Here is a 26128-nt window from a genome sequence, read left to right as displayed (position 1 = left end):
ACCACCATGAATAATAAGCACATGCATGCAAATGAGTCACTGGAGTCAGCTTCTCTAGATGTCTTAGATTTCTCCAAGATAGATTAGCAAACCAAATTTAAGCAATGACCCTGAGATACAGCTAAGACATCTGTAATACAGAAAGAGACAAAGCTACAGATCTGATGCCTCAGTTCTAGGCTGTAGTCTGAATACAAGTCTAACCCGATTCAGCACAAATATTTTAGAATACCTATTCTATGTAGGATACTTGATTAGATACTGTAGTACCTAAATGAATTAGGTCCTTACCAGTACCTGCCAAGGCTCTGTCTCTGCCCTCAAGAAGCCTACACTGTGTAAGGCAAACGAATACCCAAACAGCAAAACTACAATGTTGCAAATGAAGCCACGAGGCACTTTGGTGTGCTTGGGAGGTTGGAGGGAAGGGTTCACTTCTAAGGGCAAGAGGGTCAGGACCCACATGGCATTAGGATTTAATCACTCAAAACCAAGCATATTCTGGATTACAATTGTAACGCCCTAAGAGAGGTAAGAACATCACCTTAGAACTTTAAAACAAAACCTCCTCAGATCCTGGTTTAGAAAATAATACTAGAATCAAAGGGTAAGGAGCTTATTAATAAATTTAAACACAGAACCACATTTACCAAGGCATTAGGTTCTCATGGACCATAAAGAGCTTGGGGAGTGATACTTTAGAAGTTTTCTTCTCCTCCTAGATTCCATGGTTTTGTCTTTGCCCGAGGCAGGGGAGTCAGCTGGCTCTAGCACACAAAGTCACAGCGGCCGCACCGTAGCATCATCAACTGTGCCTTGTAAATAACAAACCTGCCAGTCGCTGGGCCCTTACTCTGTGCCAGGCGCTGTGCTAAGCAGTTTGGCCGCTACTCCTCACAACAATCCTATGGATATATACACTGTTATTATCCTCATTTTGTAATGCAGAAACCAGTAGTTTTTTGTTTTTTAAGTTCTGCAGTCCAAGACTCTTACCTACCATTCTACAGCTTCTACCTCAAATTGTTCAAAAACTACACTTATACCATTTGGTGACCATTCTTGTTTGGAACTGAGAATTTTCGAGGTGGATGTCACTCTGCCGTACCTTACAATGGAAGTAGTCCTCTATCTTATGCAGAAGGTCGTTGAGCTTGTTCAGACCTTTACAAGGCACCTGGCAGTAGAGTGTGCCATCAGAGCAAATATTAGTCACTCTGACATTTGTGTACATAGCATCAATCTGGAACAAAGGACACACCAAGGAAGCTTGAGACTAGAGCACAGCTCTTACCTACTTTAGGGGTATCTACCTAAATAATCGCATTAAAAGTCTTTGCATTTTAACATCTTTTAAGCAAGCAGGAGAATAGATAGGATGATAGAATGAAATTTGAAACTTAAATGTGAAAACCTCATTTGGAGACCTCTCTTTCCAAAAGGAATATCTGATATCATTGTTTCAGGGACAAAGTACACATTTTGCAAACATTAATTACCACATTTCATTGCCTGAAAGGCTAAGTGTCTTTCATTTTGGTTTATTTTCTACCTATTAATTTAGAAAAATAATTATTACATAAAAAATACTTTTTGCAACATTAACATAAATGAAAATAAAAAACTCTCACAAAATCAGTCCCATTATCAGCCTACTTTCCTACCTGTGTTTATCGGCTGCATGAATGTTAGTAATTTTTAAAAATTATAATCATAGCAAAGGCTTAATTTTGGCCAACTTTTAGTCAAATCATAATATAAAGAGAATTCACTGTTGTTCTACTTATTAAACAAATGTTTTCCCAATGTTGCCATGGGAAACCATTTAAAATGGGTGATGGGCAGGGGTGCCTGGGTGGCTCAGTCAGTTAATCGTTCGACTTCGGCTCAGGTCATGATCTCACAGTTCATGGGTTCAAGCCCCTCATGGGACTCTGTGCTGACAGTTCAGAGCCTGGAGCCTGCTTTGGATTCTGTGTCTCCCTCTCTCTTTGCCCCTCCCCGACTCACGCTCTGTCTCTCAAAAATGGATAAAGTTAAAATAAATAAATAAATAAATAAAATAAAATGGGTGATGGGCATTGAGGGGGCACTCGTTGGGGTGAGTACTGGGTGTTGTATGTAAGCGATGAATCACGGAAATCTACTCCCAAAACCAAGAGCACACTGTATATATACACTATATGTTAGCTAACTTGACAATAAATTATATATATATAATATATTATATATTATATATATAATAATATTTACAAATACTTAAATATATATATTTAATAATAAACATAAATAAAATAAAAATAAATATAAAAAATATATATTTTTAAAAATAAATATATAATAAAAAAATAAAATGACCATTTTTAACATCTCATCTTATTCTTTAGAGTAGCTGTTCTATAATTTATTTAAAGATTTCCTTCTTTGTGGAAAATTTATGTTTTTTACCTTTTAAAACTGTAAAAGCTAACAATTTAATAAACATCTTTACTTATCTAACTTTCTGTTCTTTTGTATTATCCGCTTCTATTATCTTTGCAAAATAATTTCTTATAAAATACAATTTTACTCTAGAAACTGGGAAATAAAACAAAAACCCAATTCCTAATAATTCCTATTTATGTTTTGGCCTTCTTTTCCCCTCTTCCAGTGACCCCCCTCCCCCTCCTTTTCTCCCTTGACACACAGGCAACCTGTCCCTATCAGTTGTTAGCCTACAATTTATACCATTCTTTTCCGCTACCTTTCTTCCCTACAGTGTGTGTGACAGACAACTAGAGTGGTCACAGTGCTACCTGAAGGTGAACCTCTAGAGACTTGTCGCAGATGGCCTTTAAGCAGGTGGCATTAATATTGACGTCATCTTCTCCCGAGGTGTCGTACAGAACAACAAGCGGAATATCTGCTTTGTCAAGTATTTCCACAGCAAAGATCTTTCCACAAGTTAAAGATTCAACCACCTTCACTAAATCAGGATCATCACTTAAAACCTCCAACCCTGAAAAATATTGACTATTTTAATTTCTACTTAATTAGCAGAATCATTTTAAGATAAATAGACTGCATGGGACTGTTTGGGCTGCTTACTGTAACAGTGAATCTACTACCAAATCCTTATAAATTTTCTAGGGAAGCTTTGTTTTACAGTCTTGTTCACATTACCCATTCTTAGGTTTTAAAATATATATATTGTAGTGAGAATACCTTTTTGAATGATTACACAAAGGCAGGCAATCTTACAACAAAAAGAAAAGTTGATGGTCTATCAGAATTTCTACCTTAGCAGAAACGGACTTCACTTTATATACCAACACATATTTAAAACAAAAAGACTAATACACACAAGAAGCTATCAGTCAGTCATATCTGCCAGTTATGTATTTGTAATGTTTTTCCTAAAAATTTACCCTTGACCTTTAAAATTTTCTAATTGAATATACAATTGTTTCATATAAAATGAACATGCATTTATTGGAAATTTATACAATTATTTTCTTTCTTTATTTCTTCTTAAGTACACCGTGATGGTTCTGAGTATACCAAAGAACGTTGTGATTTATCAAAGAAAGATTAAATTGTATTTAACATAATATAGGTATCAGGTGAATTTCACTGTGGTCTACTTAACTCTTTAAATTCTTTGAAAATTGTAATTCTATGTAACATATACATGACAACTCTAAGTTATTCTTTTAAACTAATTAAAACTAGCTCATCATTTCCCCAATGGTGTCATGAGGTCCATTTCTGTATTTTCCCCTTGAAATTCATAAGCACGAGTTCAGAGTCCCTGTGAGCTACCTCTCTCTTCTTGTTCTCTCTTCCGGACACATAACGTCACAGCTTTCACCAAATCTCTCATCTCAGCATCCTGAATCTTGTCCTATGCTCCTGATACGTTCTTTTCAAAACTAACTCCCACAGGGTTGTAAGAGGCTTCTAAAACTACTTGGGATTTACCTCACAGACAGAGCCATACCCAGCCCCACTGGCATAAAAACCCTTTCTGGCTGAGAAGGAGGTATTTCTCACAGGGCTAATTTTCATTGAAGAATTGTGATCACTTTCTGAATTTAGCTCAGGCTCTCCTGGCATGATGCTTACACACTCCTGTGTCTTTCCTCATATTAACACGGCCACTATGTCCTCCATGCTTGTAGGTTACTCCTACAGCATCCCTCTCACACACAAGAGGAGGAAAGAAAAGAACAATGGTATGTGGACTGTGCCAGAGAAGGATGAACTTGGGCTTGGGTGCATGAAGGTGCATTAGGTGGTAACAAGCAGTAGCCAGAGGCCACCTCAGTGGGGAAGAAGCGGAGAGTCACCTCCCAACAGGTCAAACAACAGGATTCAAACTGATCAAAATCCCATGATACAGGGCGTCTGGCTGGCATTGCTAGGGCAGTTTGAACAACAACAACAAAACCTTTAAGATGGCCAATAGACATTCGCATAATAAAGTATAATAAAAACATTTTAACATATTGATAATGGTCACATCTTGTAAAGACATTAAACATGAATTTATTTATACCTTTCAAGAAATAACTCATTATAAGACCTTGAGATACTTAGGTCATTTTGGGATTTAACTGCCCAAAGGTACAATGGTAATAATGTATCAAAATGGAGAGAGCTTTAAAAAAGTTCCTCTTACCTGCTAGCTTACACTTTGTAGCTTGGAATGAGAGTGAACAGAACTTTGGGTTCAATTTGTATGCTTTGCTCTTTTCAATATTTTCACTAAAACCATAGTCAACATAGCATACCTAATGATAAGAAAAACATCATTTAGGCTCAAATAAAATTCTTCATCCTCACTTCTTAAAAAACATCCGACACATTTGATTGGTTCCATTTATTCCCTAAAAACATGTTCAGTGGCTCTAGACTTCCTGGAAAATGGCAGGGGTGGTGCCCCTGACTTAGTCCAGAAAGGAAAGGCTAGGGCTGGGACCAGGGAAGCCAGGGCCCCAGACTCCAGGCCTCACTCCTCTTCGCCAACAGGAAGAACGAGGTAAGACTGAACTCAGTCAGATGCCTTGTAGCTGCCAGCTCCTCAGCAGCACAACTGTCCAGATCCACAGCCCTGACTGCCCCTGCCCCTTCCTGTCTTGATTTCCGTACTTCCACTAATGATGCACATCCTTAGGGAGCAGGATTGGTTTCTAGAGAGGGTGTCACCTACAGAGGAGTATTCATCAGATTTGAAATCCCCAAAATAGCACTTGTGACTACTTACTCCCAGCTATGTGCTTTGAGAGATCCAGATGCTTTCTGTCGATGACAACAATGGCATTATGGCTAGATAACAGGGAATTCTACACTGTAAAAATAGGTACTTCCCAGTGGGGCAAAGCTGGGTTAGGCCTTTGGCCAGCTCAACAAAAGGCCCCAAATCTGCTGGACAGAGCTCTGTGTTTGCAGAAACCTGCACGACTCTTCCTCACCATTAGCACAGATCACTGAGAGCTTGGATGTTATCTCTGGAATATTAATAACATCTTCTATTGGAAAGAAATGTATTTAAAAAAAGCTTTTTTTTTTTTTTTTTTTGGAAAAATAAAATCTAGGAGTGCCTGGGTGGCTCAGTCAGTTAAGTGTCCGACCTCAGGTCATGATCTCAGTGTTTGTGGGTTCGAGCCCCATGTCAGGCTCTGTGCTGACAGCTTGGAGCCTAGAGCCTGCTTCGGATTCTGTGTCTCCCTCTATATCTGCCCCTTCCCAACTCATGTGAGTGCTCGCTCTCTCTCTCTCTCTCTCTCTCTCTCTCAAAAATAAAAGCATTTTAAAAATTTAAAACCATAAAATAAAACTAGAAATAATGAGCTGTGGTTTAGAATGATAACTATAGAACGATAACTAATAATCTGAGGGAAAGCATTAAAAACCTAGTATGCTTCTCTAATTAAAACAGATGACAGCTATTCAAACAAAACAAAAACCAGAGCGAAGGCACCACTAAGAAATACCATGTAGCAGAGAGCCAGGTGCTTTCACTTTCTGTAGAAAAATTAAGCCCAAAGGCCAGCTTCTTAGTACCTAGATTCTGGTACTAAACAGACAAAACAGAAATTCTCCCCAGCAGGGAATCAAATGAAAAAAAGAAGAGATGCAGAGACTGCAAATACCTTTCCAGACCACCTGATAAGTGGGTCTGTGGGGCCTGTATGTCATGATGGAGATAATCATCTCCCAGAGTCCCTATCTTGATTCAGGGCTCCTGTAGGCCGAGATCTGTGGCGCAGCCATTTAGGCGTCCGGGCCCTTTACTCCAGTCCCAAAGCAGCACCTGTTCTTCTTTCCCATAAGCCTCAGGAGTCAGGCAACACTTGTTTCCTTTAATAGCTATCACTACCTACAACTTGGACTCTGCTCTTCCCAGACCTAGAATGCAGAGAACACGGTCTACCAATAGGACATAATATCAGTAGGACATAATCATCATTCCAGGGAAATTCAGTCTGTATTCCTAGCATCAAAAGACTAAAGAATAACTGCTCCAAAATCTTCAAAGGATTTCCGTAACATTTGGAGCTTGTTCTCTTTCCTTTCTTTCTTTCTGAATCAAACACTGTGCATTTGTATGGCAGCAGCGGTGTACAAAACACTTGCTCGTGGGTTGTGAGCTGACTCACACCGTACTCTGCCCTGCGCTGCTGAGTGGAGTTTCTCTCCCTAGTGCCTTGGGATCAGCACAAGCAGCCCAGGCCTGGAGCGGAGCCCCAGTCAGTTCCTGGTTCTCTGGCACCATCAAGTGGCCGTAGATCTCACCGCGCCACCTGAGTGATAATCAGACATCCTTGGGATGCCGATCTGGGTTGGGCCCAATCCAGCACCCACTTCAGGGCATGACTTCATACTCCTGTTTCCCACACTCACCAAAGATTGACAAGTGGAAAGCAAGGAGGGAATTGTATTCGTTTCCAGGCACAGCACAGCTCAAGAGAAACAGACTTGCTAAGTAGCAGGGGTTTCTCCAGAGAAAAGGAGAACTGCATGTCTGTCTGCTTCACGGGGTTGAGGGGAACAAGCTCAGAACAGAATTGTTCCATGGACTGCAGTCTAAGAGCTTATGAGACCGTATAACATACTGAGATGCCCCCTTCACCCCCAACACCAGCCACGGCTCTTAGCAATCTGATGCCACAGCTGGTGATCTCTCCCCGATGGGATACTTTCTTCTTCTGGCTTTCACGACACTGCCCTTTTGGTTTTTACTTCTTCTTTAGCCAATCTTAAGATTGTGTGAAAGGTTTTCTTTCCCAGAGGAGGTTCCAGTTGAAGACGCGTCACAAGATCAGAGTGTTTTTATGCAGGGAAGGGCATCTGAGATACAGATAAGGGGATGGAGGGACTTGACCAGGGGCACATGACTATTCCCAGGCAGAGGCAGGACTAAGACCCAAGCCGCTAATCACACTGTGCTTCCCACTGGCCCAGTTCTCTGCTTGGTCCTTAACGTGTTCCAGATTTTTTTCCCCCAAACTTTATCCACATATAATTTACATTGAATGAAAAATGCCCATTTAAAGTATACAGCTTGATGAGCTGTGATAAATGTATATATCCATACAATGACCACGATAATCAAGATACAGACCACATCCACCACTTCAAAAATTCCCCCTTACCCCCTTCCAATTAAGCCCCCTCCACCTCCTGTCACAGGCAACCATTGATCTGATTTCTATCACTATAGATGAATTTTTAGCTGTTCTTAGCCATCACTTATCTGGAATCAGACAGGATAGCTCTTTTGTATCTGACTGCTCTTACAGTTCATGAGTTTTAAACATGTGACTCTTTTCAGTAGTTCATGCCTTTTTTGTTGTTGTTGACTAGCATTCCATTCTATGAATATACTACAATCTGCTTATACATTTACCTATTGGTAAGCATTTGGGTTGTTTCCCATTTGGGACTAGTAATAATAAAGCTGCTCCAAACTTGTGTCCAAGCCTTTTGGTGGACCTATATTTTCACTTCTCTTGTGTAAAGACTTAGGGGTCAGATGGTAAGTGTAATAACTTTCTAAGGAACTGCCAAACCATTCCAATTTTCAGATTTTTATAGTCAGGCCAAATTGCTTAAAAACTGTATCTTTGTAGATTTAGTTAAAGAATTTCCTAAATTTCTCTGTGAGTGGCTAAGGGTGGCTCAGTGGTTAGGGTGAGCTTGCTTCCATAGAGGGCCAGGGCCTCTTGTATTGAACCATCTGGGTAAGAAAGAGCAAGTACCCTTTCTGACCCTCCTGACCCTGTGCCTGGGGCCAGGGGTTTCAGGGCAGAGTATCTGATGGACCTAAGCCCAGGTTCAGTGAGCAGTATCTGCACTCAGTGACACACAAAGGTTATTTGCCAGGGACTGACAACACCATAATTAAATAGGTTTCAAATTATGGAACAGAGGCTGCAGAAATAGAAGTATATTTCCCTGCTTGCAAAACCCAGACAAAACCATGCCTTGAGAGTAAGAGAGTTCTCATTCTCCGTCTCTGCACTGAAGGAAAGAAGAGGCCATGGGGCAGAGGTTGACAGCCAAGAACATGGCCAAGTCTGGAAGTCTTAGAGCCTGCTGATGCAAGAGACAGGCCAAAGAGTCCTCTGACTTCTCCGAGAGGACGGAGAGTGCAACACTCAGACAGCTCTCGGGGCACAACCTGAGTCCTGTTTGGGGTCCTCGGCTGGCTGCATAAGAGGGGAGAGGGGGGATGTCACGTCCTCTAGTCTGTATTGCTTCCCTTACTCCAAAGTGCTGATCTTGATAGGAATCCCACAGAGCTTTGATCAGTAATTATTATGTCTCTCCTGAGAATGGAAATAAAGACCCTTTCCTGATTATATCACGGGTTATGAATACTGCCATGGAGAAGACTTTTTTTTTCTTTTTTTTTTTAAACTCAAACTCTGAGATCATATGACTACCACGGACTTAAAAGCTGATAGGGATAATCTTTTACAGATATTATCTTGTCAACTTCTGGAAAAAACTAAATGGAGTTAGGAAGGACACAATATTAGAAGGAACACCTACGTTTGAAAAATAATGTGTGCCTCTTCATAAAGCTATGACAAAGTAAACAGTGCTTGCCTTTATTTTGTTTTCATCCATCGAGATGATCTGTGCCCGTAACCAAGCATCCTCCTCAGCATTTACAGCCAGTAACTGCCCAACATGCACAGTCTGGACTGGTGTGATCTTGGGGTTCTTACTGTAATACTCCTTCATCTCATCTTCCATTAATTCCTGAGCAGCAGAATAGTCTTTGCCCACATACCTGAATTAGTTAAAGGAAGAGACCACAAATGAAGCAACCCAGAAGGAGGAAAATGACAGGAATTCACTAGGAATTCACTAATGACACTCTCATTTTTTTTCTACTGCCATCTTTCCAGTCTCAGACATGGATTATGTCAATGGGTAGGAGAACACGTATTTAGTAAACATTTCTGTCTTGATAAAGGAAAGTATAATATTATGGGGCTCATGTAAAACAACACCAGGGCCGAACACACCAAATCAAATGCTTGACAACAATCCAGACAGCTGGAGGATGTAACAGTAAGCAGTCAGGGAAACTTCGGTGAGGGTGAGGCTAAGAAAAGATTCAAGGGAAGGGAAGAGAGGAAAATATGGTAGAAAATGGAGACACCAGTGCAGGCCAGATTAGCAAGAGTCTATTTAAGATTTTTTTACTAAGGCTGCTGGAAATCTTTGTGGATTACTGAGAAGAGAATCCAGTTGGTGGTTTTGCCTTAAGGCTGGGTTTGAACAAGACTCAAGCCCTGAAAACCAACGAAATTTTAAGAGAGAAAAACAAAGCCTTAAATGCACTAAACACAACCATGTGACAACCCATCTCCCCAGCTTACTGGACAAGTTTAAACAAATTACAACAAAACATTGAGCTCTGATACCCTTAAAGAGATGATATCTTCTAGCTAAATCTCTCTTAAATTGTATGCTTTCTGAGAAGGCTTTTTCAGGATATGGCCTATCTCCTTCTACAATTTTCTGCTGTTAAAACTGCAGTCACCTCGTCCCAGTTGATTATTAAAACACACTATTTCCAGAAAGAGCCTAAATGTCCATCAACTGATGAATGGATAAAGAAATTGTGGTTTATATACACAATGGAGTACTACATGGCAATGAGAAAGAACGAAATATGGCCCTTTGTAGCAACGTGGATGGAACTGGAGAGTGTGATGCTAAGTGAAATAAGCCATACAGAGAAAGACAGATACCATATGTTTTCACTCTTACGTGGATCCTGAGAAACTTAACAGAAACCCATGGAGGAGGGGAAGGAAAAAAAAAAAAAAGAGGTTAGAGTGGGAGAGAGCCAAAGCATAAGAGACTCTTAAAAACTGAGAACAAACTGAGGGTTGATGGGGGGTGGGAGGGAGGGGAGGGTGGGTGATGGGTATTGAGGAGGGCACCTTTTGGGATGAGCGCTGGGTGTTGTATGGAAACCAATTTGACAATAAATTTCATATATTGAAACAAAACAAAACAGGGGCGCTTGGGTGGCTCAGTGGGTTAAGCCTCCGACTTCAGCTCAGGTCATGATCTCGCGGTCCGTGAGTTTGAGCCCCGCGTAGGGCTCTGTGCTGACTGCTCAGAGCCTGGAGCCTGTTTCAGATTCTGTGTCTCCCTCTCTCTCTGACCCTCCCCCGTTCATGCTCTGTCTCTCTCTGTCTCAAAAATAAATAAACGTTAAAAAAAAAATTTGAAAAAAAAAGAAACAAAACAAAACAAAACAAAACAATACACTATTTCCCTTTGTGCCACAAATAAGCTCTTGTGTTCTTGCCTTTTAGTACTTAGGGACAATTCCATCAAAGGTCTCGTTCTAGGATGTGAAACCCAGCAAATCAAGTTCAGCTCCTATAACAGGGGCTGTCTCAATAACAGGATGAAGCTTTTTAGCTGGAAGCTATGCCGTAACGGCACCAGAATCACTGACTAGGGAGATGGGGGGTATGCCAACAAGCACATTGCCCTTTGCACTGTTCCGCTTTTACCCAGGGCCCAAGTGCTCCTATACAGCTTTAAGAGACTACTCCTTTGAAAATGTTTTCATGCATTCTTGGTAACTATTGGCAGGACAGAAGACACCCTATTCAATCTATTTGTTACTAGAGTTAAAAAAGCTTTAAAAGGTCCTACACAAAATGAAAAGAATGCCTCTTTTGAGCAATGGCTATTTTAAAACCAAATATTGCATGCATCTTATTTACTCCAGAAACAGCTGAAGAAGCTTTGTCACACTCTGCTGGTTAAGTTTACTGAGCTTTACAAATGGTAAGGTGCTGCCTGGGGTGCAGCTGCCTCTCAGCTCTGATGTCCCCCAGGAGGTCTGTAGCTCTGCCGAGTGCCCATTTCCCAGACCTGGAGTCTCACAGGTCCTCCTTTTAACGTTTTTTTTTTTATTTTTTATTTTTGAGACAGAGAGAGACAGAGCATGAATGGGGAAGGGGCAGAGAGAGAGGGAGACACAGAATCGGAAGCAGGCTCCAGGCTCTGAGCCATCAGCCCAGAGCCCGACGCGGGGCTCGAACTCACGGAGTGCGAGATCGTGACCTGAGCTGAAGTCGGATGCTCAACCGACTGAGCCACCCAGGCGCCCCACACAGGTCCTCCTTTTAGTGCTGCCACGGCCCTGGGAGCCTAACCGGCCCGGAGGCCTGGGCAGCAGCCTGTGACTTGGTTGTGTGCTCAGCACAGGCACCCGCTAGGGAGGAGGAAGGTGGAGAGAAGCAGCATGAAATCCACTCTCAATGACAACTGGCAGAGAAGAATGGCTACTTGGCTTGGGTGGAGGTGATATTATGGTTGGTGTGATGGTGGGTAGTGGGAAGAATGAAGTCCTGCACTGTCTCCCAATTACCTGAACAAGTGGGCAAAGAATGATATGTAGGCTAATTCAGGTATTCCGTAAGTACAGTTTCACAAAGTTAATTTTGACACTGAAGACAAGGCATTCCCACACTTGGTATGAGGTCTGTGCCACAACCCCTCCTCAGACCCTTCATGAGTCACAGGCCTAGTTTCCAGAGCCTACTGTCTACCTGGGTGAAGACATGAATATAGAATAGGGCTCAGCCTGGTTGGAATCTACTGAGTCTCTGGGTTGGTGGGTGGGGGATGCCAATGACCTTGGGTCGATCTAACAGCACACATTACCCATCATGCTTGCTGGCTGCCAGCAACTGTGCTGAACAGGTAGAATGCTAACTCCAGGATTCAAATTTATATTGGAAAAGGGGATCTAAACAATCTGAAGACCTGGACCTAATCATCCTGACATAGATTAGAACCCTTCTACTGAAGTCCTGGACCTGATCCAGATTCCTGCCAACCCTTGGTTAGAACATCAGAAATCATATGATCTGTCGATGTCGAGCCCAGTGCTGGGTGCTTGGTCTCTGACAACAGATCCGACAGCTAATAGTAACAGACACCAAAGGATCCTGCCAGGGAGGCAGACTTAGACTTCTTCTAAACGGTAGGAGTTAGCAACGTGCTCCTCAACATCCTTCCTTTACTTCAATTTATTAGTGAACCACAGTGGAATCCCCAACCCTCAACAATCCATTTACATCTTCAGGCAATACAGCATCTTAGAATAAAAGCTTTATTCATTTACTACCTCTGTACAGAATAAGACCTCTCTAAAGGTTCTGTACAATCTAGTTTGAGCATACCAAGACACTTGATTCCACTTCATTATCCAGTCAGACTTTTACCTAAGATTCTCTGGAGGAGTAACAGCCCACATTTCAACATTTTGGTTGAAGAAGACTGGACACTGCTCTGATTCAGCCTTTTCCTTTTCTGTCCACAGCCATACTCTAGGCTGGTGCCTCCAGAGATCCAGCTACACTGGTTCCATTCTTTATCCCAAGTTAGAAACTACAAATTATAGTCTTTTAATATCTTCTGTGTATTCTATATTTTCTCCAAAAGTCCATGTCAGGTGCCTGGGGCTGAACCATCTTTTGTAATTCCAGCTATCATCAGCCACTTTGGCAATGGTTCTTCTGCCCAGGCAACGATGATATCAAAAGGACCAAGTAACCAGAGAGTACCTTTGGCTCCAAGGGCTAATCTTATGTATTGTACTAGGTAGGCAGTGCTTGGCTATTTTGACTTGTGTAAAATGCTACACAGTCCCAGATTAAATAGTATTACCTACCTAGTGGGTGACTTACTTATTCTATGGATTAGACACTCATTGCTTTTGATATACACAGTTATCATTATGCTTTTGACATAGATTCTTCTTGCATTCAGACCATATTATCATTCCAATTTTAATACTGTTATCTTTTCTGAGAACAGTTGCACATTTAACAAATCTACCAAATATTCAGAATATATGCAGAGATTAATTTTTTAAAGTGCTTTGATTTCAACATGCTCACTGTCTACTGGGAGAGACGAATGTACATATATAACCATTAATGTAGAAGAAATGAGAATTAATCTCCTAAAAGATACAAACACAGTTCTGGCAGTTGAGAGAAATGTACAAGATGTAAAAACAAGAATTACGGTTATACTTCATTATAACTCTACAGAACTAAAAATATACTATTCTTCCTCAACTTCCAGCATCCACGGGAAGAATAGCCAAGTGACAACAGTACAGCAGTATCCTAAAGAATTAGAAAATAAAACTCGCCTGATAACCACTTCATTTGTGTTGCTCAGTTCAACCACCAATACAGATGGGGATGCCTCAGTCGGAATGATTAACGGAGGAACTGTTGTATTCTCCACAAAGGTATCAGCACTTTTGGCAATGTTTTCTTCTATCTGCAAATATTCTTGTTCGACCATAGACTTGATATCATAATCGCCATGTGATTGCCCTGCATCCTTTGGGATTTTGTCAGTGGGCAATGGAAGTTTAGCATAGAGAATGGCCTTCTGGGGATTTCCAGAAATGTAGTCTATGGTGCATACATCAGAAAGCAAGGCAAGATTTTTTAAGGCATCCTCAGGGAATTTCATTTTGTACATGTCCTCAAATGCTTTGGGGAGTGCGCTGGCCCAAAGACCACTTGAATATTTCACCAGAAGCTCCGCGACTTTCTCTTTAAAGTCTCCTGGCATAACTGCTGGACACCCTTTTAATGGTGGTATTTGTTTTGGAGCAGGTAGTGGGGATGGAGGCACTTTTTCACCATCCAGTTCACTTCTCAAAAGCTGCTTTCTCTTAGCTGGATAAAGAAGTAAATCTTGACCACCACTGCAAGGTTTTTCCACCTGAAATTTTTAAATAAAGCAAATGACAGATATTTCAATGGCTGTAAACAACCTGAAAACACATCAATGCATTTTAAATGAGAATGACACTGTTTTCAAGTTAATCGAGAGAAACAAAAGTGTACATTTTACTCTCCTCAACCACTAAGACTTAATCCCTTGCCTTCATCCACAAATGACATCATGAGCCACGTTTTAGAAATAAACAGGGAAATAAAATAGCACGAATTTCCCTTATGAGGCATCTGGCCTCCAACAACCCTATGAAATCATGAGAGTTTCTGCCCCATAAGCCAGGTATCTCATTTAGTTCTGTCAAATCCAAAGCAACAGCTTACAAACTGACTAGATACAAGGTGGGATGAAGCCATGAAAAGGTATCAGAACTGTCAGGAATAAACCACTGGGAAGAAAGTTAGGACATCTTTAGACAAACCTAAAGAGCTAGCTTTTTTCTTCTTCTTGTAGTATCCTGAGAAAACCCTTAGCTTTACGTTATTTAGAAAAAGACTCTCCAGAGACAAGGTACAGTTTTTACAACCACTAAAGTAGAAAGTTAGCTAAAAGTTGCCCCTCCAAAGAACAAGAGATAAAAATGCCTGGCATTTGTACATCATCCAATCTCTAATTTTATCTGTGTAACATTTCTGAGAGTTATGGCTCGATGGCATCTCTTTGTATAAGAGAAGAAAGAGAAGAGAAACTGATGCATGGTGCCACTTTTTCCAAGTTGTAAGCCTTTCTATTACTAGACCAGGGTACAAGCTGATCTTACCACCTGTTTTTGCCTTGCCTATGAGCTAATATGATTTGTGTATTTTTAAATGGTTGAAAAAAATCAAAAGAATTATTTTGTGATGTGAAAATTAGATGAAATTCAGTGTACATAAGGTTTTATTGGAACACAGCCATGCCCATTTGCTTATGCATCGTGGAGGCCTGCTTCTGCAGTTCAGTAGCAGAGTTGAGTGGTTGTGCCAGACTATGGGTAACAATGACACAGCTGTTGGCCCACAAAACCTAAAATATTACTACCTCGCCCTTTATAAAAAAAGGTTTCTCAACCTTTGATTAGACTGAAGTTAGCATTGACAGCCCTCTAAGATGTTCCTATTTTGTCAGATCCTATTCAGTTATTCCTTAGCTGCAATTTGAGTCCTTGGAAAAACATTCCAGACCACTAAGGTAATAATACAAGCTTATAAGAAGTCCTCCCTCTCCCAAGAAGAATAGAATATTAAAGTACACTGAGTAGCTTGTTAGTAAAGAACATTGACCTCTCTAACTCATTTTCTACATAATGCTTAGGAAGAACATAAATATGTACACACAAAGAAGGTATTGTGTTGTTACCCAAGAAGAGCATTAAAAAGTCGAGAGGTGTAGTCAATTGAATATTAAGATAGATACCTTTTAGTCCTGACTATATATTCTAGGTGATACATGAGAAGGATGAATATTAGCACAAGTATAAAACATTAGGTTTTCCTCCTCATATTCTTCTGCCAATGTGTGTTGAAGTTTTGAGGACTGGGGGGGAAAGTCCATGCCCAAAACCCCAAGCATCAATAAAAGCAGAGGCAACTTAGTCTGCATTTAGCACCTGCTGGCATTCCCTATCATCGTTGGTGGACTCCTGCTGCTGACACCTTTTGACACTCTGGTTGGTGCATTATAGGACAGTTACAATTTATGTCCCTAATTTTAAGACTTAGGGATATAAATATTTGGACCATTTCTCATTTTGCTCTCAATGGTCTTGAGATTCATGTTTTTATTTTTTTAATTTTTTTATTTAGTTAAAAAAATTTTTTGGGAACGTTTATTTATTTTTGAGAGACAGAGAGAAACAGCATGAGCGGGGGAGGGTCAGAGAGAGAAGGAGACACAGAATCCAAAGCAGGCTCCAGGCTCTGAGTTGTCAGCACAGAGCCCAATGTGGGGCTCGAATCCATGAACTGTGAGATCATGACCTGAGCTAAAGTCAGCACTCAACGGGGTGCCTGGGTGGCTCAGTTGGTTAAGCGTCTGACTTCGGCTCAGGTGATGATCTCACGGTCCGTGTGTTCGAGCCCCGCGTCGGGCTCTGTGCTGACCGCTCAGAGCCTGGAGTCTGTTTCGGATTCTGCGTCTCCTTCTCTCTCTGACCCTCCCCCGCTCATGCTCTGTCTCCCTCTGTCTCAAAAATAAATAAATGTTAAAAAAAAAATTTAAAGTCAGCACTCAACCAACTGAGCCACCCAGGTGCCCTGAGATTCATGTTTGTAAATCTGAAATCTTAAAATGGCAATCCTCACCGTGCTTTAAGACACTTAATAAGATACAAGAATACAGTATCCAGAGAAGGGTTTGAGAAAGATACTTTTGGAGCAAATGGAGATATAAAATAGAGTTCTATGTGAATTATCCACTTGTCATATAGAATCCCAATTAATGTAATCTTAGATTTAGACATGACAGTCCTCCATATCGAAAGCCAGCTGAGGCTTCGGGGCCCATCTTCGTTCTTTGCCTACAGACCTCTTTTCAACTTTTTGCAATACCTTCTCCAAGGTGGATGGTAGAAACTAATTTCAGTGGAATATCTTATTTATCTATAATAACTCTCACAAGCCCCATGCCCCAACTGTCCACATGGTTTCTTCTAACTCAAGAGAGGATAGGAAGGGTTCTTCAGCTTTATGACCCTTTTCTTTCCAGTGAGTGAACTGGAACATGAGATACTTCAGTGTTTGTTCAACAGTCCCCTAGGGGTGTCAGGGTGGCTCAGTTGGTTGAGCATCCGATTTTGACTCAGGTCATGATCTCACGGTTCCTGAGCTCGAGTCCATAATCAGCCTCCATGCTGACAGTGCAGAGCCTGCTTGGGATTCTCTCTCTCTCTCCCTCTCTTTCTGCCCCTCTCCCTCTGTCTCTCAAAATAAATAAATAAACCTTAAACAAAACAAAACAAAACAGCCTCCTCCACTTCCAGTCCCGAAGCTTCCATTCCCACCTGTGCTTTAGATGTGATCAGGACCAATTACCTAACAATGCCCTTTATCAAATCTCTAGACATGATCTCTGAACATGGCCAGCACACTGAGTTCTTCTCACCAGGAATTACTACCTTAACAAAAGTTTATGAACATTATAGCCACTTAAGGGGCACAAAATCCCCTTTCTTTTCTGACCTTTGTATCATAATAATGCTAAAAGATCATCTGGAATTAGTAAGCTTCCAGGGCTGTGTCTACAACATTTAAGTCAAGCTTCTCCAGTCAGCCTATAAAGTAGATTTTTAACCAACAAGCCTAAGTTTATCCAAATTTCTAACAACAGCCAAATAACTACCTGAACTAGAAGACAGATTTCTTTCCTAAGCAGTTTCATCTTACTGTTATTGTTTAAAGAAGATAACCACCCCCTATCTCCAAATGACTAGTTCCTTGAATTGTAGGCATTTTCCAATGTGCTTCTTCCTCAATCTCAAGAGGATTGGTTATGAGCCTAAACTCTACTTTGTTCTCCAGTAATTTGGCCTCTTTAAATTCAATTCAGCCTTTACTAAGATTAAACATAGGCCTGATTTCCGGAACTGAACCTGACACTAACCAACGCTGAATGAGATGTCCTTCAATACATTAGGCAAATATTCATGGATAAGCTTGGTGATATGGATAATATGTCTGGTCCACATGCTTTCCAAGCAATCTTTGGAGACTGGCTGAAGGGTTACTGAATTCAAAGGGAAAAATCATGAAATTGATGTCATTTCAAGTTAAAAACCTAACTCTCACAGATGTAATTTTTGAACTTCTATGTAATTTTTTTCAACTTCAACTTTGTTTTAAAATTTTCATATGAATGAAAATTTGCTTTTCCCAGGCATTCTACAGTGATTGCTACCTATCCTCCACAAAATGTGTCTTTGTCTCTCTTTAATTTTCTGGTAACTAGGCTTAGGAAAGATACCTACTACTGTATCCCAAACTGATGGCAATCTCCCCAAAGACAAGGAATTGCTATAACGTGGGTTACAGTGTGGTATCCATTATTCACTGTGCTCTGGTGCATCTGACCAGACTGACGTGTGATCTCCTGTCACAGCCCCCAAGTAGAAAGCTTTCTTTAGCCTTCACAAATGACCAAGGTAAGTCAACAGCTACTTGAAATATGGGTTTTATTATATTCTTAGTTTGATATATCAGCAGCTCATCATTTCAGTTATCTCTTACAAGGGTGCTCTACACCTTTAGTTTACCTGATCCAGATACGTATCTGAGGAGGGAGTCATAAGCCTTCTGTAGAAGAAGATTCAAGATCATAATCCTACTCTTTTCCTCCATGTTTTGTTTTGTGGCTCTACATTTTTTGGTGGGGGGGAGGGGACTTTGGATATCCACTTAAAAAGCTACCATTTCAATGACTGGGAGGTGGCATGACCTAGAACTTCATATCTTTACTCACCCCCACTGCACCTCCAGACCCCACAGGAAAGACAGGTAGGTAACATAAAAGATTAACTCCCTACACCACAGAGTTCAAGCCATCTCCTTTGGTACTCATCAGAAGATTCTGGTACCTGATATGCCTTAGACTTTATCCCCACAAGTTCATTATATTTAGTTTGATTTCTGCCTCATTTGGAATTGCAGTGAGATACTTCTCTCACACACCTCTGGGATTTTGTAAATTGAGGACAGACATAGTAGGTTTGGTATAGGTAAGGCCCAAGACTTTCAAACATCAATTTCTTCAGGAGCCCCATTTGTTCACACACATAAAAGTCTTTACCCTATGAGTCTAGAAACCTTCTTCTTCTTAATTCTAAGAGGTCTTTACTTCTTCCTGTCTGATTTTACCTGTGCTGTAAACTTAAATTCCTGAAGCCAAAATCCTTCGAGTCTATGGAAGTCTCATCTGCTAACTAAACAGCATAAACTGCTGAGGTAACCTTACTGTGTTTCATAGAATTAGAATTTTCTTTATGATTCTATGACAGAACTGGTATTGTCCAATTAAATAAAAGTTTTCCAAAACAGTTGTATAGGCCTTATCCAGCCACAGTTGTATTTCCACCAGTACAATAAAATCATATTTACCTGGAGATCTGATTCCCAGTTCTCCAAGCATTGGCAAGGTTTTGAACTTCAAAAAGAAACCAGTTTAAAAACTCAACTTCAGCAGTGAATAAAGACCCCTGAGTACCTTGCAACAGTGAAAACATTGAAGAGTTACTGACCAAGAAGCTAGTACCCTATGAATAGCCAGTTCACAGAAAGAAAGACTGAGTGGTTAATGACCTCCTTAAGAGCTCAGTCTTTTTTTTGCTAAAGCTGAGAAGTACTGGAAAAGTCAGACAACAAGAAAGAGATGAGAAAATGGTCCCCAATGGCATCACTGGGCCACAATGAAGACAACCTAGGTTGGGAGGTGAAGCCTGTAAGGGCAGTGGGTGGGGCATAAATTACACACAGAGAAGTACAGAGATGAGCTAACCCCCACATCTCAAGGTTCCACACCACCTACATCTGCCACCCTCTCTGTAGTGCTTTACCGATGCTAGTGATGCCAAACCCGAGATATTCAGAAACAGTTACAAGTTTTTAGCTGCTTCTGTTCAAGAAAGTACAAGTGTTTATAGAATATTCCACAGATATTTAATCAAAGGTAAAAGTAAAAAGTTTCTTGTAGAGGGTAACCCCTGACTGTTTACAAACCATCTTCTCAGAGAAACTAAACTCTTTCCACCACCTTGGATGAGTAGTTTTACACACTGTATACATTTCAAGGCTCATACTCTCTCTCACCTCTCACTCCTTTTCCTACTACAGACTTCTAACTGATGCTGATTGCAACTATATTAGAATAGACTTCAAGTCTTTTTCATTCAGCATGGCTCAAGGTCAGGCTCTTGCTCAGTTTCTCTCAGGAAGACAAGGGCATCTTCTCCTGGCTAAATGTGTGCACAGCTTTTTGGGATGATCTTGGCCGGCAGTGGCGGCTTTCACTGTGCCTTCTAGGCTAAGTAGGTATTCTAGGTATGTTCTCATTACCTTTGGGGGTGGAGGTTGTGCCCCCAAGATAACAGAAACTCACCTCATCTCGGAGTTTCGATCCCTTTCACTTCAGTCATCTATTGCTCTTTATCTTCTCTCAATTTAAACTTTTGTTCTTCCTTCTTTAATTTTTCCTCTATCTTCACTGAGATAAGTTCCTTTGTAGAGCTTGCTGGGCATGTCTCTGGTTTACCAGTGGGTTATATATAACCTGCTTTAGTTTAAGCTGGGCTGCCCCTCAAAAAATAATAGCCTTGAATCCCCTGGGTGGCTCAGTTGTTTGAGCATCTGACTCTTGATTTTAGCTTAGGTCATGATCCCAGGGTAGTGGGATGGAGTCCCGCATTAGACTCCGTGCTGAGCATGGAGCCTGCTTAAGATTCTCTCTCTCCCTCTTTCCCTGCCGGTCTTCCTTCTCTCTCTCTCTCTCTCTCTCTCTCTCTAAAACAAAACAAAACAAAAACAGCCTTTTCCTAAATACCTGCTATGTGTCTGATATCATAGTGGCAGCTGCTTTTTATAGTTTCTCTCACTTTACTCCAACAACCCTATGCGATGGGTACAAATAGTCACACTTTATTTTTTTTTAAATTTTTTTAAGGTTTATTCATTTTTCAGAAACAGGGCGTGAGTGGGGGAGGGGCAGAGAGAGAGGGAGACACAGAGTCCAAAGCAGGCTCTGGGCTCTGAGCTGTCAACACAGAGCAGACGTGGGGCTTAAACCCATGAACCATGAAGTCATGACCTGAGCCAAAGTCAGACATCCAACTGAGCCACACAGGTGCTATGAAACAGTCACATTTTAGAGAAGAGTCGGGACCTGAGAGGATGATTTGTGTGCTGAAAGTAATGCAGCCAAGAAATGGCAAGGCAAACATGGAATTCCAAAGCCCAAACTTTTTTTTAATGTTTATTTATTTTGAGAGAGAGAGAGAGTGATGAAGGGGGAGAGAGAGGGAGAGAGAGAGAGATTCCCACGCAGGCTCTATGCTGTCAGTGCAGAGCCCAAAGTGGGACTTGATCTCACAAACTCTGAGATCGTGACCCAAGCCAAAACCAAGTGTCAGATGCTTAATGGACTGAGCCACCCAGGTGCCCCAGCCCACACTCCTTCTATCATACTCTAGGGTCCGATGGGCAGTTGCTCTATTCAAGTCCAGCACAGCAACATCATACACACCAATGTCTCTGTTCTGATTTTGCCACAGAGCTATTCTTTCTCCTATTCAGATGCTCACTGAAATTAAATTTAAAAACTGTTCCAGTGTGTTCACTACATATTTTTTTACTGGTGAAAAGTGAGAAAAGAAATTGGATTCCAATGAGATATTATGGCTATACTTTCAAGGCCTCAGTTTACCTTCTCACTGTGGCTTTCGCTGGCATTGCTATATAGATTGTATCGATACCATTAAGTCTGAGCATGCATCACTGCTGTTCGATTTACACGCACTTCCTTAGAAATGCAAGTTGTTCATTCTTAGCCCAGAAATATCCAGGCTTTAAAAAAAGGGCAGTTCACTTTGCATGGGCTGACAGGTGCTTTACTATCTTATGTAATTAATTACCACAGAAACATTCCTGAACATCCAAAACTATAAAAACGTATCTTTGTAAGTGGAGAGACAGCCGTCACCACCGTGACGCATTTTTTAAAGTCTGAGGTATTACAGTACTAAACAACTTGAAGCGTAGTGCTTTCCAGTGGGTATGAAGATGACATTTAACAAAAATGCAGATTAACAGTAAAAACTTTTTATCAAAGCATGAATAATTAGTACAATTGGGCATTTTTTTTAATCACTCACATTTCATGTTCTAGGATGTCATGCTCTCATTCACGAAATGCCACATTTGTAACAAAGGCCGCTGTGCCTCCAGGACAACTCAGAGTGTTGCCCAATGCTCATCCTCTAGGTCACTGAGGCGGGGTACAAATTCTCAGCTGAGTGCCTGTGGTCCTGTCTGGCTCAAAGAATGAGCCCCCCAGCTCTCTCTGCAGCTTTAGGTAAGACATTAAATACAGACAGATGTTCTGGCTCATGTGGGAATGGAGAGGTTTCTCTCTCTACCCATACTGCAGAAAGTAGAGAATGTTGACAAAATCTCTGAGGCTCAACAGTCATTGTTATAAGATCTGGAATTTTACCAGAAATCCAAGTCTGCTGAGGCTCTGGATCCTGTGTGACCTCATGGTGGGGGGAATCGCTAAGTTCCCACCAAATGATGACTCTTTCACAAGGTGACCTAGCCTCTGCTTGCCTCTTGAGTTTCTTCTTGAGCCACTCTCTCCTTACTTTCTTTCAGTTGAAAAAGCCCTGTTTTTCTCTCCATCTCAGGGCTTCGGTATGAGCTGCTTCCTTTGCCTAACTTACTTCAGTTCACCTGTCAGGTTTTAGTGTAGCAGCCACCTCCTCTGGGAAGTTCTTGACTCATCATGCTAAGTTGGGCCCTCCTGTTTACACATTTCCTCAGCACCCTGCCCTTCTCCTTCAATACAATCACAGGTTTATCATTATTTGTTCCATGTTTATTTTCTCTGTTAGACAGGAAGTTCCATAAGGGCAAGGATCATGTTTGTCTTGTTTACTATTATTCCAACACCCAGGTCAGTGTCTGGTTCACAGCAGCATTTCATAAATACTAGCCAAACACAGCAGTTAAGAAGAACATTATTAATAAGACCAACAACACCCAAGAGGTGTTGTCCTCCTCCAAGGACTGAATGGAAATGCTTGGACTCCAGTACCCTTGGTCTAAGGCCTGCCATCTTGGGCTCTTTGCCTTTCCAGGACAGCTCCTGCAGTTTCCATTTCCCTCACAAGTTGCCTAGAACACTATGCAACTGGTTCATCATGGTGAGTATGACTTTATATTCTCTTTAGCTTTCAAAACTCAATCCACACTTTGTTGTTGGAATGATTCCCAAGATGAAGAACAAAAGAGTCAAAGCATCCTTCTGCCTGCATCAAAATGTAATCCAACATCCCTGCGAAATGGAATACTGCATACAGCTGATCAAAACCTCCATGAAAGTAAAATTTCAGAGCTGCTATTTGGCCCCAGAAGCTCATGTTGCCCATTCTGATATTCAAATGGAAATACCTGCAAGTGGTTACCCCTGAGTCTTGCAAGTATATATGGTATCCACTGTACATATGTATAAATGGGTGATTTTACTTTCATAGTTTTACTTTTTGTATAAATGTTTATTTATGAGAGAGAGAGAGCATATGCGTGCAACTGAGGGAGGGACAGAGAGAGAAGGAGACAGATGATCTGAAGCAGGCTCTGTGCTGAGAGGGCTTGAACCCATGAACCATGAGATCATGACCTGAGTCGAAGTCAGATGCTTAACCGACTGAGCCACCCAAGTGCCCCTCATAGCTTTATTTTTAATTTTTTATATAGAATGTTTTATATGATCGGGGGGAGAAAGTCCTTTTTTTAAAGCTTTTTTAATGTTTATTTATTTTTGAGAGATGGAGAGAGACAGAGCACGAGTGGGGGGAGGGGCAGAGAGAGAGGGAGACACAGAATCTGAAGCAGAATCCAGGCTTTGAACTGTCAGCACAGAGCCTGAAGTGGGGCTCGAACTTACAAACTGCAAGATCATGACCTGAGCCGAAGTCAGACACTTAACCGACTGAGCCACCCAGGTGCCCTGAGAAAGTCCTTTAAAAAACAATATGGAAATACACTGCACTTGGGTTTCTTCTTCGGTTACATGATAAGCCATATAGAGAGATACATACCGAATACAAGATCGAATCTTCCTTACCCTAACTTTTCTGTGCTGCATTTGAGGATGTCTGTCCTTGCCTGTAATAGTATCAGCTCTGGTCATGCTCTCAGTGTTTCTGCTTTTCACCAAAGTGGAAAGCAAGAAGTCAGAAGAAAAGAAAAACAAGCATGGTAGTATAACTATTTAAAACGGTCTATAAATAACCATGGTGTAACTGTTTAAAACTGTTTACCAGTAGGCTATTAAAGAATATTTAGATGTTATAAAAAGAGTTTTGAAAAATATTAATAGACATCAATAAGACTGGCAGTTTTTGGTATCTTAGATGTAATGCTTTTACACTAAGCAATTTTCATCCCTAATAATTTATAGTGATTGCACCTAAGAAGTCCTACTCAAAGTTGAGAGACACAGCATATAGATAAGGAAGGTATATCCTATTTCTGCTTCGGGTTCTACCCTTACCTCCTGAACAGAAAATAATCACGCAAGAAAGATGAATTTGAGCAACGAAAAAATAAAAAAGTCAGTTGTTTCAGCTCCTGAAATTTAGTAGGAAACCCTTCATTTTAAGTAAGGTTTTAACATCAAAGAGATACTCTCTCACCTATAATCCTAGCAAGAGAGATTTTGGGGCTTTGCAGACACGTAGATAACACAGATGAAGATTTCCCCCAAAAGCTATAAATTAAGCTACACAAACAAAAGTAATTATCATGGAGTATAAAATAAAGTAACCAGAAACAATAATACATTAAGAAGATTCTGTGGAGTTAATTTTTAAAACTTTACTCCAAAGACAACTTTTTTTTTTTTAAATCAAAGCTTTATAGTGAGTTATAGGTGTATCCTGACAAAAAAAAGGCTCTAAGTTCACTGAGATGTGCTATAAGTTCATGCCTGTCTATGGATTTAAAAAATAAAAGAACCCTATCCACCCCTGAGAAGGGTCTCCATGCCCTGAACCTCTAAACTGAGTAGCGCGGTGAAATATCAAAAATGCCCTCAAGATGAGGGAAATCTGAGTGGGCACATCAATGCTGCTGAACCTGCAACCAGTGAGAAAACTCTCCTTAGAAAGGAGTAAAAATGGAATGAACTGAACAGCAACTAATAGGAATTCCCATTATAAGGATAAACCCTACATTCCACATAAACCAGGGTAACATTCTTACAGTCTGTAAACATTCTTGACTTCGTAAGGAAGAAAACAGCCTATTGCCAGAGTTTGCTATTTCTTCTTGTTTTCCCACTTCCTACTGAATATTCTGACACGTGACACGCCTCTAAGGTGTTCTTAGCATCTAAGTCAGTGACTGGTACCAGCAGGTGCACAGTAAATCGTGTATGAATAAATAGGTTGGATGCATGAATGAATGACTTTTGCCTGGAAAGTTACTGGAACTCGAATGCATGTCAGTGACCCGGAGGAAAAAGTGGTTACAAAAATACATGTCTTCAGGCCAGGGGCTTAGAACAACAGAGTGGCCTGTGCATTACCCAACAAGGTCAGGGGCCAAAATACATATTCAATTAAATAAATGAAAGCCTTCTATAAAACAAAATTGTATGTATATTTAATTCCAGAAGCACCAAGTAGCGGCTAATGCTACCATTTAGAATAGTTACATGATTGAATACATTCTATGTAAATGAAAACATTAAGAAACCTGAAAGTTAGTTACTTTGGTTTAGGAATTTAGTTGTCTCTATCGCTGGCTGAACTAAGATTTCTAATAAACTATTCTGATCCATCATTGTATTATAACAGATACTCAAGTAGAAACAGGTATAGAAATTGATGTCAGTTAACTTGTCAATTTTTTCCTCCAAAGAATTTTGCAAAAATTTTAAATCATAACCCTACGTTCATTTTTAAATTAAAATAAGATACTGTATAAATAAGTAGTCAAAATAACTAAAATCAGTTCAGCTGAATGTCTCTAAAAAATGCTCAGGAACCAGCATGTAAAATTTTGAAGCAAATGCAGTTTTATTACCAGTAAGTTCAAGTTATTAAAATGGCAAAGTTATCAGTATCCATTGGTAACAGTTTGAT

The 26128-nt window shown here is 40.7% G+C and overlaps 1 protein-coding gene and 1 long non-coding RNA gene across 4 annotated transcripts in view; one reads left to right on the top strand and one right to left on the bottom strand.

The window, feature by feature from the left end:
• TDRD7 (tudor domain containing 7) overlaps nt 1-26128 on the bottom strand; it is a 77304-nt gene that overhangs the window by 17313 nt on the left and 33863 nt on the right. For all 3 annotated transcript variants that reach the window (XM_042963650.1, XM_042963648.1, XM_042963649.1), the window contains 5 exons: nt 13697-14283; nt 9097-9283; nt 4661-4772; nt 2796-2998; nt 1109-1243 (listed from right to left, as the gene is read on the bottom strand). In XM_042963650.1, the coding sequence (XP_042819584.1) occupies nt 1109-1243; nt 2796-2998; nt 4661-4772; nt 9097-9283; nt 13697-14283 (1224 nt within the window). The remainder of the gene's footprint in view (nt 1-1108; nt 1244-2795; nt 2999-4660; nt 4773-9096; nt 9284-13696; nt 14284-26128) is intronic.
• Nucleotides 22280-23503, top strand: LOC122232981. The gene is made up of 2 exons (XR_006210369.1): nt 22280-22566; nt 23210-23503. It is a non-coding gene; the product is annotated as an uncharacterized LOC122232981 (long non-coding RNA).

Source organism: Panthera tigris, chromosome D4, assembly GCF_018350195.1.
Source record: "Panthera tigris isolate Pti1 chromosome D4, P.tigris_Pti1_mat1.1, whole genome shotgun sequence".
Lineage (NCBI taxonomy): Eukaryota > Metazoa > Chordata > Mammalia > Carnivora > Felidae > Panthera > Panthera tigris.
The sequence above is the reverse complement of the archived record's forward strand: the minus strand, read 5'-3'. Positions and strand labels throughout refer to the sequence as shown.